Genomic DNA, 19729 nt, shown 5'->3' with positions numbered 1-19729 from the left:
AGCACTTCACATGTATCTGAATAGACATTTTAAACATCTTCCTGATACAGGTGTTAAAAAACTAGAAACGAGTTGGCATGGAAGACACCCGTGTGAAAAATACATTGAAAGGAATGCTGCTTATTGCAGCCGCAGGACACAGAAGCTAATGATCCGCTCCAGCAGTGACAGCAGCTACAACCCCAGGTCCTCATGTAGTAATGGTGCTACATACCAACTGATGGACTTGAAAGCCAGAGTACATAGTGTCGATGTACCAATTACCAGACAACCTGGCCTGCTGTACTCATTGTCTGGTAATAATTCAGAGAGAAGTTCCCCTCCTACTTGTAGTGAGGGAGGTCAACCCTTGCAAAACACTAAGAAGTCATCGGAGATCCTCGTTAGAAAACCTAAATCATCAAAGCCCAAACCTCCACCAAGGAAATACTTTAAGCAGGACTGCACATGTAATGACCAGTATAACGCAGACAGAAAAGAAAAGCATGTATCAGAAGTGGCTGTATCACCTTCTGCAAGTGTTCAGGTAAAGCAAAACTTGCAAATTTTTCTTGTGTTTGCATATTTGTGAAGCAGGTGAAAGAAGCAGCAAAGTGACATTGTGTGACAGCAGGAAGAAAGGGCAAGTGTGCATACATAGGTGAGGACTGGGGGAAGTGATTGAGGCTCTCCTGTTCTGAAAATAACCTATATATCTTAGTGAAGAGAGTTTACTTCAAAATGTGATGTTCAAACTAAGGTCAGAAGGCAGAGAAGCATTTAAAGAAATTTCCTTCCGTATCAAGGAACCTGAGTTAAAATCCCAGTAGAAGCAGCAGCAAGAATGAATGAGTCCTTCACTGTCATTCCTGCTGGTAATATTGGATACTTGCTTGCTCCAGTATGGCTGGGACAGCGATGTGCTCTGGACTGGGACTGGAGGAGTTTGCACAGCCTCTGATGTCAGCTTGGGATGGTAGAGCCTAAACTCAACAATTACAAAGTCAAATAATTTATAAAGTAGAGAAGCCATGAAACAATTTTTTTGTTTGTTTGTTTCAGCAGTAGATTTCTTTTGGGAGAAAGCACTAACATTAGGTACAGCAGGTAACCTTGGTCTCATACACTTCTTGAGACCAGGAGCTACTAAATAAACTAATTTAAATTGCCAGTCACATACTTTTTTTTTGATGAGCTACAGCATCTGAAGACTGAATGTACACTGATACATTAGAAAATGTCAATTCCCTTTCTTATCTAAGACAGAACCGAAAGACAGTGTTTTGCGTTAGCAAAAGCGTGAGAGATCGTGAGATCTGCATGTTGAAACAAAGTTGTGGTTTATTTAGAAATGAAATCCCTTTCCTCTGGGCTTAGTAATATGCCAGTAGAAATGAACAGATCTCAATGCGATGCAAAAAAGTGCCCCAAACTAGTTCCCAGGCTACAGAGATAAAAAAAAAAAAAAAAAAAATAAAATCTCAGACTGAATTCTGTGTATAATGTTAATATTGAAGAAAGTTTCAATTCAGCACCTCATGTAAGCTTGCTTTTTTACTGCCTCCTAAGAAGAAGGCAGTAGGAAACACATTCCTCAACAGATATTGAAAAATCACCTTTCAGAAGTAAAATTCAGGGAAATAAGTCTCTGTTGAACTTATCAGCACAAGCAACTTATTATTCTTCAAGACTCAGTTATTCTAAATGAGAAGGAGAAAAAAAATAAATCTTAAGATCAATAAAGTCCGTGAAAAGTCAAGCTCTGCTGATGAAGAGAACTCCCTCTAGTATGACAGCCTATATATCTCAAGGCAACAGCTCCTTTAAGTCCCCAGGAGAGAGAGTTTCTTGTCAGAATGTATCTCAGATCATTAAGAGAGGGTTTTATTACTGCTTTTTTTTTTTAACTTTATTCCCCTAACAATTTTTTTAGCCAGTTTGAGGTATGCATAACAGTTTTACATGGGGGTTCTGCAGACTGTAAGGTTGCATCTTCTAATCGAGAATGCTTAAGTGATATTTCCGACTGTGCTTTAAAGTGCATCAGTAAAAATGTAGGTATAAATGCTATCCGCAAAGCACAAGTTCAGACTATATGTTCATAGGGCTTCCAAACTGCCTACTTCACTTACTTAGTAAATGATGTACACATCTGACAGAACAGAAGTGCAGCTTTAAAGAGGGATCCTAGCAACCAGAGGATGGAGAAAGGTTTTCCTAGAATAAAAAAGTTGTATAACAAACACCACCCCATTAGAGAAAAGCTAAGAAATTGTTCAGTTTCTGACTTTTTTTTTTTTTTCCAGGACAGTCTCTTTTATTTCTACCCATACACTCTCTGCCCTATTTGGTTTTGGTTCCTATTAGTAATTCTGAAGCTTCTGTGCATAGCAGAGAGAACCTCCAGCCTCACAGCAGAGCAGAGAGTAACTTGGTGTTCTCAGTTACAAAAGAACTGAGTAATTCCAGAGCATGTGTTAATGATGTTGAGAGTGCCACTTACTGCAACCTCAAAGTAATCCTTTCACCCTATTTTCAGCCAAAAACAAGGAAGAGAGAAATCTGAAACGGCAGCAATGATTCAACTTGTCCAGCTTATGTTTAAGGACAAAAGGCTTCAATAGAAAAGAGAGTTTAATAGGAAGTTAGAGAAAATTTGCTTGACTGGTTTGGAAAAGTCTACTGAACAGCTGATTTTACAAAACCTGAAAGTTATAGTAGTCTGTCTTTTAGTTTATTAGTAAATTTTTTAGATGTCAATTGCATTTTTAAAAGTCCATTTAGAAGTACGACCATAAAATATTATCCCAGCACTCTTGAAATATAGAATAAATTAAGTTCAGTGAGGTTAACCTCCCAAGCAGAAGCAAAAGCTTGATTCCTATTCAATATTTCGTTTCAAATGAAAAACAAAAGAAAACATGGGGTTTTGTTCAGATTCAGAAATAGTGTGGCTTGTATAATTATATTCTGACACACTTCTATTTCCTGTTTGTGCAGCAGGAAGTTGGAGAACCAGTGCTAGAGGGACATCAAACTGATGTAACCCACAGTGTCTTTACCACTTCTCCTGCAGCATATGATACTGAACACACAACTGCTGTTCCAGCAGGCAGAGGTCAAGAAAGAAAAGCAAACTCAGGTATGTTTAATTCCATGAACTTTTTGTTTGCAGCCGAACCTAGCTTTAGTGTGGATTCCAAAATGAGTATTGAGCTGACTTCATCTTTCTCTTTAAATGTAGACTTAAACCCATATTTGTAAATTTTAGGGTGAACAGATGGAATTTCAGACTACTGATTAATCTTCGAAAAAAAAGGGGAAACTATATGAAAATAAGAACACTAGATGAGTTATTGCAAAAAATGTTATTAGACAGGTATACCATTGCTGTATTTCTTCAGATCAAAATGCTTATTTGCATTGAAAAAAATTATATTAGGGGTTAATTTTAGCATTTCTAAAGGATATTTTTACACATACTTTCAATGCACAAGTGTTGCAATGGCACAAGCCACTGATAATAAATATCTTGCTGTGCTAGTTAGAATTAAAGAAATTTAGTGTTAAGGAAACTTGGCAATCTCAAGAGGTCTCTTACAACCCAAGCCATATTGTAATTCTGTAACTCCTGCTCAGATCATTAAAATATAATGGTGTCTTAAAAAAAATCTTTTTATTTACACTGAAGTAGGTAAGATTAACTGTGCAACTGTGCAAACAATGTTTTGCTGCTATTCAGCACTACCATGTCAAACATTAAAATGCTTAATCAGTCTGTGATGTAAAAAATATTCTTACATTAGAATTAAGATTTTACTTACTAGTAAAATACAACTGGAAATGCCTGCACAAATTTAAGGAAGCATAAATATTTATCAACAGATCTTCATGAGAGAATCTTTTTGAGTAGGTTATACTTATAAATGTAGGAAAAAAATTTAAAATAATTTATTGCAACACCAGCTTTTTGCTAGGCTGCAAACAATATTGCAATTGTAGCCTTCTATTTTATCTGTTATAGACTACATCACAACACCCCAAGATTTCAGGTTACCTTCAAAAGTTGCAGCCCCTTTAGAAAATGGACCTTGTATACAAATACAAAAGAGTCTTGTTTTTCAGTTAATTTCAGTTTCAAGAATTAGAACTTGTAATCGGGAGTTCTGAATTTTAAAAAGGATAATAGTATATAGAAACTTAAAGAAATTGTATTTGAGGCTTGAATGAAATGCAAATTTAATGAATTAATAGCAATGCATAGATAAGGAATGGAGGAGGAGAATTAGAAGACTACTTATTAACAATCAATGTTTCTCAAATACAGGAAATTCACCTTCATCAGTACAAAGGCCTATACTTAAAAGACAAGCACGGATAGATTATAGTCTTGATACAACAACAGAAGACCCTTGGGTTAAAATTTCTGACTGCATAAAAAGCTTATTTAATCCTAACATGAGTGAAAACAACGTCCACTTAGATTTGCAACCTGGCATGGACACAAACAAAGAGAATCAAAATCGAAACAACTCAGAGACGGTTCTGAAGAAACCTGAATCAGAAATAGCTGGTTCAAAAGCACTAAAATCAGATGAAAACGACAGTGTGAAAAAGGGTCCTCCTGTTGCACCCAAGCCAGCCTGGTTTCGGCAAAGTCTGAAAGGACTGAGGAAAGCAAATTCAGAGCAAAAATCACAGACAGATCAAAGCACTCCTGACCTAGAAAGTATTTCCAGCAAAGAACTGCAATGCAGCTTATCCCGTATCTCTCCTAGGGGATCATCAATAAAACAAAGAATAAGCTCATTTGAATCCTTGAGTGCTCCGCAGTCACCTGAAAAAGTAAACCGAAGGTTCAGCCTGAAATCATCAGTCCAGAAAGAACAGTCTCCCAGCACAACAGGGTCAGAAGTGGTTCCAGCCCATTTACACCAAGCCTTTCTCCAACATCCTGAAAATAGCCAACGGCAGTCAAAGTCACCTGTGGTCACAGGTACAAAGAGTCTAGATAGATCTTCCTCTCCCAGGGAAGTCCTTGCTGCTAGCTCAAAGAAAAGCAACAGTGCCAACACTGAAAATTCTTCGGGTCTCTTAACCACGGAAGTCATTGCAACTTCCCATGTTGTCTCCGTTGCAAAAGCACACGGCCTGAGATCACGAAGCTTCCCACTTACTGCTACCCAGTCTTCTGAGATGATGAAGCTGTACGATGAAAAGTGTAGCAAAATCTATTCCATCAGTAGCCAGGTGTCATCTGCCTTAATGAAATCTTTGCTTTGCCTTCCTCAGTCTCCCGTCTCTTCTGGAAACAGTGCATGGGAAACTCTGGACACATTGTCTCAGTCCTCTGTGGAGGAGGATGGGACTTCTTTCTCACCTGCAAGTGAGAACCATCATCTGGACACTGGGTTTTCACTAAAGTAAGATACCATATTTAAAAATCAGATTTGCAAATCAGCATTGGTGAGCATCTGTGCTGATCCTCTGACAGATTAACATTCTAAGGTAGCAGCATTCAATAGAAAAACACAGACTAATTTAAGAGCTTCTGAGAGAATAAAGCTTGAATGATGCATGTGTCTGTTACAGTTGTTTTTAATCTGTACTATATAATTGCACGTGTATTTCAAGCTTTCTCTTGCATAAGGAGAATTATTTCTAACACCTTCATGATAAAAAAACAAGTCTAGTTTTGCCTCAAGCAAAGAGATGATTCCTATTCTTTGACATGATGGATTCTGCATCTGTTAAGCTAACTTGAATAATTTACATTTGTACGTATTTATAATACTTATTGTAGGAGCCACCATCTCAAATAAATGCTGAAAAGATCAAAAGATGACTGCTTTAAAATTGTCTGTGCTATGCTTTTGTGGGTATGTGCTTTCATAATTCAATGTTTCTTTTTTATTCTTGTCACAATGGGACAGCCTCTCCGAGTTGAGAGAATATACTGTGAGCCTAGCAGACAATGAGAAAGAGGAAGAGAAACAGGAACACAGCTCACCTCAAGCATCTGGCGTGTCAGGGCAGTCTGTCATCTCCCTCCTTTCCCCTGAAGAGTTAGCAAAGCTTATAGAGGAAGTCAGATCGCTAGATGAAGAAACCTTAAAGGTAAATCTGCTTTTTCTTTTTCTGCATGATTTTCAGAAAGCTGTGGAGTGGATGTGCCTGGTTAACCATTGCCACTTGATGTTATAACAGATGAAACAGTCATCTCAATATATACCAGTAGTAATGTTCAGCTCTTTTAAAAAAAATATCTTCAAGAAGTCTTCCAAGATAACTAGGTAAGAGTAATACCCGTGTAATTAATGGAATATGTGTTATTCAGTAGGTAAAGTCACTGTGTGCAGAAGCAGGTATTGATATTTTGGAGGCCCTTCTTTTTATTCGGGCTGTCAATCTGAGATACTCAATGCCTCATTTCTAGGATACCGAGCAACATTTAATCAGACTGGATTCATCTAAAACTGTGATAAAGCTCAGAATAAGTAAAAATCAAGGTTAAATATCTGCATTCTTGAATCGTAAAGACTTTTAAATACTGCTCACACTCAAAGAAAAAGCAGATAATGTTCAGAGCTCTGTGCTGAAAACAGTTCAGCTTCTGCTGGCAGCTAAATGCCTGGTGTGCTAAAACACTCCAAGCTGTGAAAAAGCAGCATAATTACATTAATGCACCAATGAATCTAAGCTAACACAGTTTTTGCCACGTAGCCACCTCCAATTGCATGTCTCTCAGTCCTGATTTGTGTCTGTACTGCATGAAGCAGTTGGTTGGACTCGATGATCCAATGGGTCTTTTCCAACCTGGTGATTCTATGATTCTATTCTATGATTCTAAGCATGGGTAGAAAATTCACGTCTGCCTGTCAGAATACTAGGTAGATATATTCTCACGTCAGAGACAAATTCTTACTGACTACGTCAAACTTTGCTAGTATGTTGCAATCTAGAAGTTTGACATGCAAATTTAAAGAAAGCAAAGTTTTCTATTAATTGGTGTTTCTTGTCAACATCCCACGGTGGTATTTTTGGTCTGATTAGCAATAGAAATGATGTTGCAATGCTTCCCTCAATGGGACATTAGTATCTCTTCATAGAACTCTCAGGACAATCTCTGAGCAGCACATACCCTCTGCCTGGTCACAACTGGCCAGTGGATTCAATTGTGGAAGGAAACAAGACAACACAAAAAAAGTACGACTTACAGTTGCTCGCATACTGAACATGTTTGTGAAATTGTGGTCAAGAAAGCCACATTTCTTTAGGAAAATATGTCAAATAAGAGTTGTTATCCTATACAAACTCAACACATTCAGAGACAACTTACTCTACTTGTTACTAGAATGTTGTTAAAAAATAAAAATAAGATTGAAAAACGGTTTTTAAGCTGTGAGACTTACATCTATGTGACTTGTATGCCAAATTCTTTTTCCTCTTTTTCCACTCAATGAAAAAAGCCTCTAACATAATTCAGCAATACTTTCTGTTTATATTTAGACTTATAAAATATAAAATGGACTTTTCCCAATCATCCTGACATATCTGTTGAGAAGGTTTTGACATTCTTTCTTTCTCTGCGTAGGAATTTGATGATATTCATGTTACAGTTTTGCATAAAGAAGAAGATACTGGGCTTGGATTCAGCCTGGCAGGGGGCATTGATCTAGAAAACAAAGTGATAACAGTAAGTAGCACCTTTCTTAAAAGAAACTTCAAAACCAACTAACGTAACCTTTCTGTACAATTTATTCAGCCCTTAGTCCTGAAATGTTTTAGAAGCAACTTGTTCCTGGCAAAAAAAAAATCAAAAAAAATTGAAAAATACACGTGGTAAAAAGTATTAACTATGTGATCTAGTGATTTGTACATTTTTTTCCTCTTTCCTTGTGTGCATGTGTGTGGTGATTGGATTCTTCAATAGGTTCACAAAGTGTTTCCCAATGGACTAGCATCCCAGGAAGGAACGATTCAAAAAGGAGATGAAGTACTATCCATTAATGGAAAGTCTTTTAAAGGTGCAACTCACAGTGATGCCTCAGCAATCATGCGGCAGGCTCGACAACCCAGACAAGCTGTTGTCGTCACTAGAAGAGCCAAAGATGGAGAAAAAAATCGCAATGCTTCAATCGACTCTAGTACATCTTCAGTAGCGAGTGATACCTCACAAGAGTCTGGTAAGTTCAGTGACTTTGCCTTGCTCCCACCTGCTAAGTGTTTACTCATCACCTGAAATCCTGGGTGTTCATAACACAGCTCAGTGTTGGCTGTGTAAATCTAAGAACCATGATTAAAGACAGCACGGTTAATGAAACATTGCTGAAGCATTTGGAATGACTTTGTTAGAAAGGGAAAATAGATTTCTAAGATAAAGGAACCTTTTGAAACAAGGCAAGTCTGATCCTCTGTATGAATTTCTGTAGATTATTATTGTAGTAACACACCTAATTCCAGGTATAATGACAACTCACTGAGCAGTAATTCTTCATTCTAATATTATTACGTTCCAATTTTCAAGATTTTTTTTCTGTGAAAGACAATTTCAGGTTGAACAAACAGTGTACTATTGTTTGACATAGCAGGTGGCTACATCTGAAACACAGCAAGGTCAGATTTTTGCAGAAACTTTCACATTCTTAAGATATCTTTGTGGGTTTTTTCCTAAAGCATAATTGGAAACCTGTAGTTTTATTTACATACTACGAATAAGCATTATCATCTTTGTAGCTGATAACGATTCATAACTAACATCAAATTGAATATGCTTACCTTAAATTTTGTTCATTAAACAAATTTTTCTAATTGTAGTAGATGTCACTAGCTTTTGTTTTTGGATTTCAATTATGCTGTGAATTCAAACATAACTTTCTCTCCCCAGCTTTAAAGAAGGCCTTGCAATGACAAAAAGAGGAATTAAAAGTTAGAGTTTTATCTTGCATTTAGCAGTCTATGGTGCCTTTGCAAACAAAACAGTTCATTTTTTGCAGCAGATGTTTTAGCTTTTCAGACTATGTGGTGCTCATCTGCTAAATTTCCATTTGTTTTCAGCAACTGAAGATACAATCTGCACTATAACTCTAGAAAAAACACCTGCTGGTTTGGGATTCAGCCTGGAAGGAGGGAAAGGCTCTATTCACGGAGACAAACCCATCATCATCAACAGGATATTTAAAGGTAAACATGCTTAAATGCATACACTGCAGGATTTTAACCGATTCAAACTTGTGCAGTTCATGACTGACTGCTGATTTATACCCACAAAACCTGCACTTTTTGTCAATGCATCATTATACTGTACAGTGCCAGTAATTTGTTGCCTGCTGAGACCAGGTGGTTAATACCAAACATGCTGGTGATCCTTAATAAGTGAAAGATCCGTTAAAGACTCCTCCACACAAAGAATAAAAGGAAATTCGTTTTCTGTCTCCAGGGACTGCATTAGAACAAAACAGCCCTGTCCAGCCTGGTGATGAACTATTACAAGTGCACACAACTGCCATGCAAGGACTCACTCGTTTTGAAGCATGGAATATAATCAAGGCCTTACCTGATGGTCCCACCACAGTGATCATCAAGAGGAAGAAGCCAAACTCTGTTACCACTAAGTCATCTGAAACTTTGTAGGAGGATATATTTGTAATATTTGCCAATATTGCAAACAGAAAAATGATTTTATTACTTGCAGCCATTTGGCTAGCACAGCACGATACTCAGAAAACACATACAAAAAGTACACGATCTCACTGCCAGTTACAGAGCAAGGTACCTGGAACAAAACAAGCCGTGCACAAAACGTGCATGATTCTTATTTCAACATTCAGAAACAGATGTTCCAAAATGTAGAATTATAAAACAAAGATTATTATTAATATACTGGTTGTAATAAAATTTGTGACAGCTATGGTACTCTCCTATTTTAAGCCATTAACATTAAAAAAAAAAAAAAAGCATATTCCATGTTAAACTTTCAGTCCTACAAATCTTGCTTCCTGCCTTACCTTCCCAGAAGAAAGAAATGTGTCTACAAGCCTAAACATTGAAGAAAAGGAGAACCTAGAGAGGATGCGCTAAGGTCACAGAAAGGGGGATTTAACTTTTTGTGTCAAAAACAACATGACCTGAAAAATTCCAGCTTTTCTATTCAAACCACAAAACAACTATAGAAGTCAAAATCTGTCTAGGCTAACCTTCTGCTACTGGTTGGTGGAGCCATCTCACGTCCAGCAGGCAAACACAAGGTGGGTGGGGGGAGGAGGAGCGTCTCACAGTGTCGCTAAGGTGAGGCAGGATGCTGAGGGTATTGTAAAAGAGATTTTCCTGACCTTTCCCTGGCCAGAGCTCTCAGAGGACTACAGGTAGGGGAGTACAAGGCTGTTTAGAACCAACACTTACCTTCTAACCACACACATTTTTTGGTGTCAATATTTTAAGGAAAAGTACGAGAGAGACTATTTGGGAATTAAAAGTTCTGAATCCAAATGGTTATTCTGGAAACGCTAAATAATTTGGAGATAATCTCTGCTTCAGACGTTGCTATCGGCATTTTGGCAGTGCTCTCCAAGCGTTGTATGGAATTCTACCAGAAGTAGCTCATATATCTAGGACAAGACAGTCTCGTGCACCCATTAGGGCTTCTCTGACCTATTTCTCTAAAGGGAGAGATGCCACACCAGTATGGCAGTAACAACTCACCAGCTGAAAGCCAGATGGCTGTATTTGTTATTGTCCTTGGCTGTTCACCTTTCCATAGTCAGGAATTGCTGCGGTCTTCTTCGATTACTTAATTTCACTAAATCATAAGCTGCAGGAGTACAGAAGTTGTTTTCCATGTACTTAACACAATGACACAGAAACAGCAATTGAGAGAAAGGGAAGTAAGAGACAGCAGAAGGTATTAATTGAATCCAGGCATGTAACTTGCCTTTCCTCACAAGTCAATTCTATGTTAATATCCTGGAAAACACATTCTTGCCCCACCACCTCCAAACCGCTTCCAAACTGACTTGTCTTTTCCAAAAGCCAACCAACCCAATCCTCCAAACAAAATTTCTGTAGATTGAGCAGCAACAAGAATACGAAAAAAATGTGAGAGGGAATCTTTTTGTGCATTTTTTAACCAGTACTTACCTGAAACTCCCTGAACATTTAAATAAATGCCTGATGTATATAAAAGATTCTAGGATTTCTCAGCCACTTGCTAATGTCACCAATATAAGAAAACCTGAATGATTTTGTACAGAAAAACAGGTCTGAACTCCTTAGCATGTTAAAAATATTTCCTGTGAAATCAAAATTACACTTTTGAGTCAGCTTTGTACCTTTAATGAGAGAAACTGGACTAGCTACAGCCATGGCACAGAATGCCTTAATTACTTCAATGCCATCTGCTGAATGTGTCCTCACCTGAAATAGCTATTTAATTTCATAATTTAAGAATTTATACAGGAACCACCAAGTTGAGTTTGATCTCATTTCTTTCCAGAGGTGCTCTTACCTGCACTGGAACAGGCTGCCCAGGGAGGTGGTTGAGTCACCTTCCCTGGAGGTGTTTAAGGCACAGGTGGACGAGGTGCTAAGGGGCATGGTTTAGCATTTGATAGGAATGGTTGGACTCGATGATCTGGTGGGTCTCTTCCAACCTGGTTGTTCTATGATTCTTACTTCAATTCAATAGTTTTTTCAAGTTCTTGCGTGCCTCTGCACTTCCTGGTATCTGCCAAGATCAAAAGTCAAAATGTGCTGTGTGACAGGAGGTGTGTGTCACTGGCAAGCCCTCCAAAATCTTACAAGATGATCTTTGCCAAGATGTTTCCATCTCCAATTTGGCAAGGCAGAAGGCTTAATGTTAGTGTTAAGCACTCAGAAAAGGGATCTTTAAATTATTCCAAGGAAGAGCCTCACCTACCACCTTTATTGCTCAGAGCAATAAAAAAACATGGAATATATAATAAATAGCTGCAAATGGTTTACTTGCAGGAATAATTTGTGTTGACTTGAGCTCTACTCCTTGATCTTTCTGCTAATTAAATTAATCCTAATCCTGCAAAGACTTGCCAACGTACTAAACTTCATGTCTAATAACTTCAGTACATTTTGATAAATATGTATGAGCCTCTGTAATATCAGGACCCAAATCTCCTCCAGGTGAATTTGGTACTCTCCTTAAGTACAGAAAACAGCAATCTAAATTGGAAATAACAACCAGCCAAGGGCAAAGAAGCTGGGATAGTGAGAGCTGTCACCAAAACACATCTATCCCCAGTTAGTGCGGAGTGTAAAAGGTAGTGAAGACCTTTCCCTGCCTTGCTGCATGGAGTTCAGAGAGGTGCAGGAGGTTTAAGTGGTTCTTACGTTTCCTTGATGGCAAAGCAGACGTACAAAGAGCCATTGTAAAGGATGATCCCAGGAAAACAGCAAAATGTAGCAGAAAAATATTTATTTTACCATACTCATACAAGTTTTTACATTTTTGTACACAAAGGAGATCAGATTAAAATAATGTTTTCTTGAAAAATCTATTCCATAGTATGAGATTTACAGAAGGAAACTTGGTATGCAAGTCCAAGCTCTCTACTAAATATAAAACAAATACACGGACAGAAAGCAGACCATATTAACGTTGTTAAATAATCTAGTTATAGCATTAAAATCACAACCTGCATTTAAATTCCTAATTCAGCAATTAGTTTTCCTTTTGTAATTATAGGTAACCCACAGTAAAGTCTGATATTCCTGCAGTAACCAGCACCATAAATATTTCCTAAAGCTGCACACAAGATCAGCAGCTGATTTCCCAAGATAGTGCTGTGAGGCAAACCAGTCTTAGAAAAAAAGCAATGTCTTTATGGCCTGTCAAGTCACTACAAAGCTACAGAAAAGATTATTTACCCGTTAAAACCTCTCACCACAAGAGATTGAAAAATGTTCAGGTGCAGTTTAAAATTAGCAGTTAAAGTGCTGAAATCTCCTTATTTATTGCCACTCTTTCAGTGCAGTTTGTTTCACAACACTGGAAATCACTGCTTTTGGTACAGAGCGCAGAAAGGAAGAACATCTACTCGCCAGCCCGTGGACCTATGAACTGATTTGCACTGGTACACCTTGACCTAGAAAAAAAACCCACTTGAGGACTATTCACCATTAGTATTTGCTGGAACAAACAAGTGGGATCCTCCACACAATCCAATTTGTTCTGGCTTTTACCATTTGCTGGCTTGGACACACTGAAGCATTTTAGCAGCTTGATGAGTGCTGGCAGCAAAAGAGCTACCTCTAATTTAAGGGAAGGAACATTTTCCAAAGGAGTTTATGGGGGACTTCAAAGACAAAGCAGGGCTGACCTATACCTGGCTGATGCCATAGTTTTAAGCGGGTTTTAGCAATGCTCTTCCTCACACACAGTAACAAAGTGTGGGCAAGAAGAGATCTAGTACCTACATCATCTCCCTGCAGACAACCAGCAATGCTGCCTCCAGGATTCTTCCACCCTCTGGCATCATATATATATAATTATGAAAATGAAAGAGATCATATTAGAAAAAAATGCATTGCTTTGCATAGAGACAGGTAGAAAACGCCGTTTTAAAAGCTCACTTTACTCAATCCACTGTTCCCCTTTCACAAAAAAACTCTGCTGGTAGTAAAGTCTGGTACAGCAAGCTTCCTATTTTTGCCCTCAGGCTGCCAGGTTTTCTCCTACCCTCAGCTGGTGGTGATGTCAGCAATTCGTCTTGTCACACTTTTAATGCCTTAACAGCTTTGGTCAGGTTGCTGTAAAATCCAGCTATACTAGCTGGAAAGAAGGAATCCACCACTGTCTGAGGAAGATAGCCACCAAGATCAGTCTGAAAGAAACTGAGGAGTTGAGTCCTGTCTGGCTCCCTGCAAAGACAATGCAATGATTTTATAGAGTGCAGTTTAAAAGCATTAAGAAGTTTACGATGACACATATATGTACTGTCTGATCATAGATATTTCTAAGCACTTTTCTCTTAAAAAACAAACAACAGACATTAATTGAAAATTTAATGAATATGGCTATCCCTACAAGTGGAATTACTTAAACTAGCCCCTAATTAGATCATGACTCTGTTTATGAATGGCAACAATGTAATAAACAACCAGATACTGAACCTCTGCTTAGCAGATCAGTGGGAATCCTACCATGATGACGGTTCCTGTAACATTAAAGATTTCCCTCTAGGAAGCTAAGAGATACCAATTCATTGCACAAAAAAAGAGAACAAAAAAAGGCACTTGGTCGTAATGATTATCGGTCAAAGGAAGACAGAAAGATGTTACTGCCAAGAGGCTACAGATCCCATGTGGTCATAAACACAAACACACTGCACAACACATGTGAAGGGCTTTAGTATATATAATGTTCAACTAGACCACTTCTTACCCTGGAAGAGGTATACAGAAACAGCCACAGGGATAATTAAAGCCTCTCACGAAATCTGGTTGAGGAGGACACAGCGGGTGTTCCACATTGGTGGCTGTTAAGAAAATGCATTCAGGAAAAATGTTATTTTCACAAGAAACGGGAAAGAGTCTTTGGTACTCAAAGCACCATCTGAGAAGAGAAAATACTTAAGAACAGCAGCATAACCTTTTCAATGCGGGGCTGTGTCATCCAAGTGGTCAGAAAAGACCATTAAAAGGAAACACTCTGGCCATGGAACAGAGAAACCAAAGAAATGTTAAATTTAGAAGCGATTGTTACTAATTCTGTACTGAGCTCTGAACGAAGCATCAAGACACTTTGAGGGAGTTTCACGGAACCCAAGTTGTGCAAGGGCATTGCTTTTCTTGAGAGATTATTCAAGTTACTTCCAACAAATCCATGACACAGAAGTATATGCCGCTTGACTGCTAAGAAGCTGCACTCTAGCAAGCACATAAGTTCTTGGCAAGGCATTCCTGAACAGGATGGGAAAATGGGACAGCTGAACAGTGAGACAATAAAAGCTTTGACTTGTAACAAGTAAAAAACAGGATGAAGGTGAAAAAACAAAGAAACAACCTTCTATGCAGAGGCAGCCCCTTAAAAACCAGCACTTTTTAGTTCCATAAGAACAATTATTCCCACGTACAGGAATGGTATATTTGTTCAATGACTGCACTGAAACCTAGACGCGTTGTAGAAAATGCTACTACAACACTTAGCCTCAACAGAACTCCTTTAGGAAATTCTGTAAATTCTTAAAAAACAACAACAAAAGCTTGCACAAATACTCATTCAATCTCAGCAGCATAGCAAAGGAATAAACCACAGACAAACAGTATCATCATTATCTGTATCTTAAGGACTTACATACTCCAAGGACAACGATGCAGAGACCACTAATAATTTATCGTCTGATCCAGATTAACAACTGTTAAACAGCATATTACTTATTTTCTATTTAAAATTTATTTTCAGTAGCTGCTGGTTATGTCTTCACATAATGTGAACATGTTGAGAACAAAAGAACCTCACCAGCGGATAGCATCGTCCCATCTTCATATTGCTTGATGAGTACCACATCCACAAATTCTCTTGGTGAAATAATCCTCATGAAGGCTGAGGGAGTTGTGGTTCTGCACACAGAGACAGTCTGGAAATCACAAAACAGTTTTGTATCAGTTGATGCTTTCAGAAGTACAGCAGAGAAATCCCTGTACTTTCTGGTATTCTTTCAGCTACACTTTATGAACTGTATTGAGGAGTTCTACTACACCCTCTGTTGAATGAAACGCAAATCAGCACAGTCAAAAGGCACTACACTATGTTGATGGAGGACAGTCTAACGGAGAAAAACAGACTGATAATACATTGCTCCCATGTTGTTTTAAGGACAAGGGATGCTAAAAAGTAAATCTGGCATATCTATTCTCACAGGACAGTTAAAATCCTTCTCTAACTAACAAAGATAATTTATTTGCATCATATTACATGGGATACAACTTGACAACCAGACCTGTTGTACTGCAGAAACCTTAACGTTACCACTCTCTTCTGTGCAGGCTCTGGGGTAGCAAGTTCCCCAAAACGGACATTTCTACCACACTGGTAAGTGCTGGCAAGGCTGATAAAGTCTATGAATTTCAAGGGGAAGGCTGCAGCACTCCTAAAGTTTAAGTTTGTAATTAACACTAACTGCTTGTAAGGTTCCCTGAAGAAAAATATTTTTTCCCAGGACTTCCACAAACTTCCCTAGAGCTGGTTTTGCTTGTACCCTGGTTGCCTCCGAGCACCTACACCCACTTGAGATTTAGGGATCTAAATCCAAAGCCCTTTTAAGGTTCTGAAATGCTTAAAAAAAAACAAACAGGAAATTAGACTGTGTAACTGCAGCAGCAGAAAACTACTGCTCAAACACAGCCCTTTTAATTTGTGATCCTCCAAGTGCAGTATCTGCGTTTTAATGACAGAGATACTGAGGGAAAGCACTGAGGGTGCCAAGGTCAGTCAGCCCATTAAAGGCAGAGTACGACATGCACAGTGCAAAGCATCACATGCTGCCACAGTGAAAGACAGGGCCTCAATTAACAGCTGATGTCGTGAACCCTTCACTGCTAAACTAAGTCTAAGTCAATGTATTCTCTGCACCTCCTTCTCCCTCACAAATAGCTTGTTAAAAAAAATGATATTTTGCTTGATCTGCAGCATTAACCACATTGTGGTGCTGGAATCTTTAATGTTAGAAATTTACATATTATTAAGTATGTAGTATTTGGCCATGAATGTATCAATAGTTTCTTTCAGAAAGATAAGCCAATGTTCAGAGAACATAAACAATTTATAAAAAAAAAAGGAAGAAAGAAAGAAAAGCTGCCCAGTCCTAGTACTGCTACAGAACCAGAGCGGCTGCACAGCTTCCTGAAATCTTTTCACATCCCTGCATATAAAATCAGCTGTTTCATGAGGCTCTGCAAGGAGGGGATCTATGCAGAACTCAATGCTTCTCAATACTGGGCTGCATTCATTGCACCAAAACAGTTTGAAGGAACTTACATCATTGACAGCTTCGATGACCTCGAAGTCCTTCACGTTTTGGTCCCACTTGGTTCTGAGCCCACCGGCCACTGGCTTTATACATTCCCAGACCATCTGTGGGCTGGCGGGCACAATCCCTTCTCCCCGGTACCTGCAGTATGATGAAACAAAACCAAACCCTGCTGCTGTCCCATGCCTGGCCCCATCGCCCTGTGGTGGGGGGGGGCACCCCTTGGGAGCAACACAGCTGCCAAGACGGTTCACCGTGTCCTGAGGTGCATCAAGCACAGCATTGCCAGCCAGTTAATGGAGAAGATTGTTCTGCTCTGCACTGGTGTGACCCTACCTTGAGTGCTGTGTGCAGTTTTGGGCTTCGAAGAATAACAAGGACATCAAGCTACTGGAGAGGGTCCAGAGGAGGCCACAAAGTTCTTGATGGGAAGTCGTACGAAAAGCAGCAAAATCACTTGGTCTGTTCAGCCTGAAGGAGACTGAGCAGGGACCTTGTAGCAGCTTACTGCTATCTCACAGGGGGAGAAAGAGCAGGCACTGATCTCTCTGGTGACAAATGATAGGACCCAAGGGAATGGCAGGAAGATGTGCCAGGGGAGGTTTAGGTTGGATATTAGAAAGACTTTAAGATATTAGAAGAACTATAGGTTGGATGTTAGAAGTACTGGGGAGTGCTGGTGATAAAAAGCTCGACATGAGACAGCAATGTGCGCTTGCAGTCCAGAAGACCAACCGCATCCTGGGCTGCATCAAAAGAACTGTGGCCAGCAGGTCGAGGGAGGTGATTCTGTCCCTCTGTTCCTCTCTTGTGAGACCTCATCTGGAGTGTTGTGTTCCTTTCTGGAATTCTCAACGTAAGAAGGATACGGAACTGTTGGAACGGGTCCAAAGAAGGGCTACAAAGACAATCAGAGGGCTGGAGCAGCTGAGAGAGTTGGGGTTGTTCAGCCTAGAGAAAAGAAGGCTCCGAGGAGACCTTACAGTGACCTACCAGTACCTGAACAGGCTACAGGAAAGCTGCGGAGGGACTGTTTACAAAGGCTTGTAGTGACAGCACTAGGAGCACTGGGTATAAAACAGAGAGAAACCAACTTAGACTAGACATAAGGAGGAATTTCTGCATTACAAGAATAGGGAAGCACTGGCCCAAGTTGCCCAGGGAAGCTGCCCCATCCCTGGAGGGGTTCAAGGCCAGGCTGGATGGGGCTTTGGGCAGCCTGGTCTGGTGGGAGGTATCCCTGCCCAGGGCAGGGGGGGTGGAACTAGGTGATCTTTAAGGTCCCTTCCAACCCAAACTACTCTACGATTCTCTCTGGTGACCAACGACAGGAAACGGCAGGAAGACGTGCCGGGGAGGCTTAGGTTAGATAGCAGGCAAAGGTTCCTCACTCCGCGATGCTGGAGCACTGGAACAGCCGTTCAGGGAAGCAGTCACGGTGCCGAGCCTGCCAGCATTCAAGCAGCACTCGGACCCTGCCCTCAGGCGCACGGAGCGAACGCCGGGAGCCGTGCCGGACGATGCCCGCCGCCGGTACTCACACGCTGCCGGCGAACTCCGCCGAGGGCCTGCAGGACACCGCCACCTCGCCCTGCGGGAGGGGAAGCGTCAGCCGCCCCGCCGGGCGCGCCCCGCCCCGCCGCCGCCGCCGCCCCCCCCGCCCGCTCACCGTGCGCCGGCAGCCGCGCCAGCCGCCGGGGTCCCGCCGGTACAGGCACAGCTTCTCGGCCGCCGCCTCGCCCAGCGCCGCGTACTCCATGGCCGGGCCGGGAGCGGGAACAGCAGCCGCCGCCGCCGCCTGGGAGAGACCGCGCCGCCCCCTCACCTGAGGGACCGCGGCCCGCCCCGCCCCTAAAGGCTGGACCCGCCCCGCCCCTAGAGGTTGACCCCGCCCCTAAAGGCAACCCGCGCCCCCTAAAGGTTGGCCACGCCCTCTAAAGGCTGACCCCGCCCCGTCCATAAAGGCTCCCCCACTCCCCCCGGTGCCGGCCGCGCCCCCTTCACACAGCCCACGCCCCTTCGCACAGGCCAAAGAGTTTCCGGGCAGCGTTGCTTGTGTGCGATTTGTCTCTCGTGGAGCCCCTGGGGGAGGCTTTGCTGCTCTCTGAGCCCAGAGACGGCACCGGGGTGCGGTGGGGTGAGGGGTATCAACCCGAGGGACCCAGAGAGCTTGGCCCTGGTGAAGCTTGTGCGGTTCAACAAGGCCTAGTGCGTGGTTCTGTCCCTGGGGCTGGGCAAGAGCATGCAGGACCATGGCCTGGGTAGGGACTGGGTTGAGGAGGGCTTCAGAGGGAATCCTGGAATCATAGAATGGGCTGGAAGGGACCTTAAAGGTCATCTAATTCCAACCCCCCCAGTGTGGGCAGGGACACCTCCCACCAGACCAGGCTGCTGGAGGCCCCATCCAAAAAGCTGCTTGGTTAGAAAAGACCTTTGAGAGCATCAAACCCAGCAGCACCTGCCCATTACTAAATCACATCCCTAAACACTTCATCCACCCATCTTTAAATACCTGCAGAGATGGGGACTCATCCACCTCCTGGGCAGTGGGTTCAGAGTTTGAGAGCCCTTTTGGTGAAGAAATTTTTCCTGGTGTCCAATTGAACCTCCCGTAGCGCAGTTTGAGGCTGTAAACAGTCGTAGTCAAAGGCTCCATGTCCAGATGGAGATCCATGACAAGAGGTGTCTCTCCAGGGCCTGTCCTGGGATCAGTGCTGTTAAATATCTTCGTCAATGACATAGAGAGCAAG

At 41.1% G+C, this 19729-nt stretch overlaps 2 protein-coding genes across 5 annotated transcripts in view; one reads left to right on the top strand and one right to left on the bottom strand.

The window, feature by feature from the left end:
* Positions 1-9911, top strand: part of IL16 (interleukin 16) — a 45254-nt gene extending 35343 nt beyond the window's left edge. The window contains exons 15-22 of one of the 3 annotated variants that reach the window (XM_069866527.1): positions 51-526; positions 2983-3121; positions 4307-5402; positions 5913-6096; positions 7574-7675; positions 7913-8165; positions 9037-9162; positions 9419-9911. In XM_069866527.1, the coding sequence (XP_069722628.1) occupies positions 51-526; positions 2983-3121; positions 4307-5402; positions 5913-6096; positions 7574-7675; positions 7913-8165; positions 9037-9162; positions 9419-9612 (2570 nt within the window). In that variant the 3' untranslated portion in view covers positions 9613-9911. Of the gene's footprint in view, positions 1-50; positions 527-2979; positions 3122-4306; positions 5403-5912; positions 6097-7573; positions 7676-7912; positions 8166-9036; positions 9163-9418 lie in introns of all 3 variants that reach the window. The other 2 variants (XM_069866526.1, XM_069866528.1) reach the window with 2 other exon arrangements.
* Positions 9912-12414: 2503 nt separating this feature from the next.
* STARD5 (StAR related lipid transfer domain containing 5) lies at positions 12415-18769 on the bottom strand. Of its 2 annotated transcripts, XM_069866834.1 has the most exons (6): positions 18649-18769; positions 18521-18570; positions 16988-17120; positions 15470-15587; positions 14393-14486; positions 12415-13869 (listed from the first exon to the last, which is right to left on the bottom strand). In XM_069866834.1, exons 1-6 carry the CDS (start codon positions 18736-18738, stop codon positions 13722-13724), a joined length of 633 nt encoding a protein of 210 aa, XP_069722935.1. In that variant the 5' UTR covers positions 18739-18769; the 3' UTR covers positions 12415-13721. The 2 variants fall into 2 exon arrangements, with proteins under 2 accessions (XP_069722935.1, XP_069722936.1); XM_069866835.1 differs by lacking the exons at positions 18521-18570; positions 18649-18769 and adding an exon at positions 17316-17434.
* Positions 18770-19729: the final 960 nt, after the last annotated feature.

Source organism: Phaenicophaeus curvirostris, chromosome 12 (assembly GCF_032191515.1).
Source record: "Phaenicophaeus curvirostris isolate KB17595 chromosome 12, BPBGC_Pcur_1.0, whole genome shotgun sequence".
In the NCBI taxonomy this organism is placed as follows: Eukaryota; Metazoa; Chordata; class Aves; order Cuculiformes; family Cuculidae; genus Phaenicophaeus; species Phaenicophaeus curvirostris.
The sequence above is the reverse complement of the archived record's forward strand: the minus strand, read 5'-3'. Positions and strand labels throughout refer to the sequence as shown.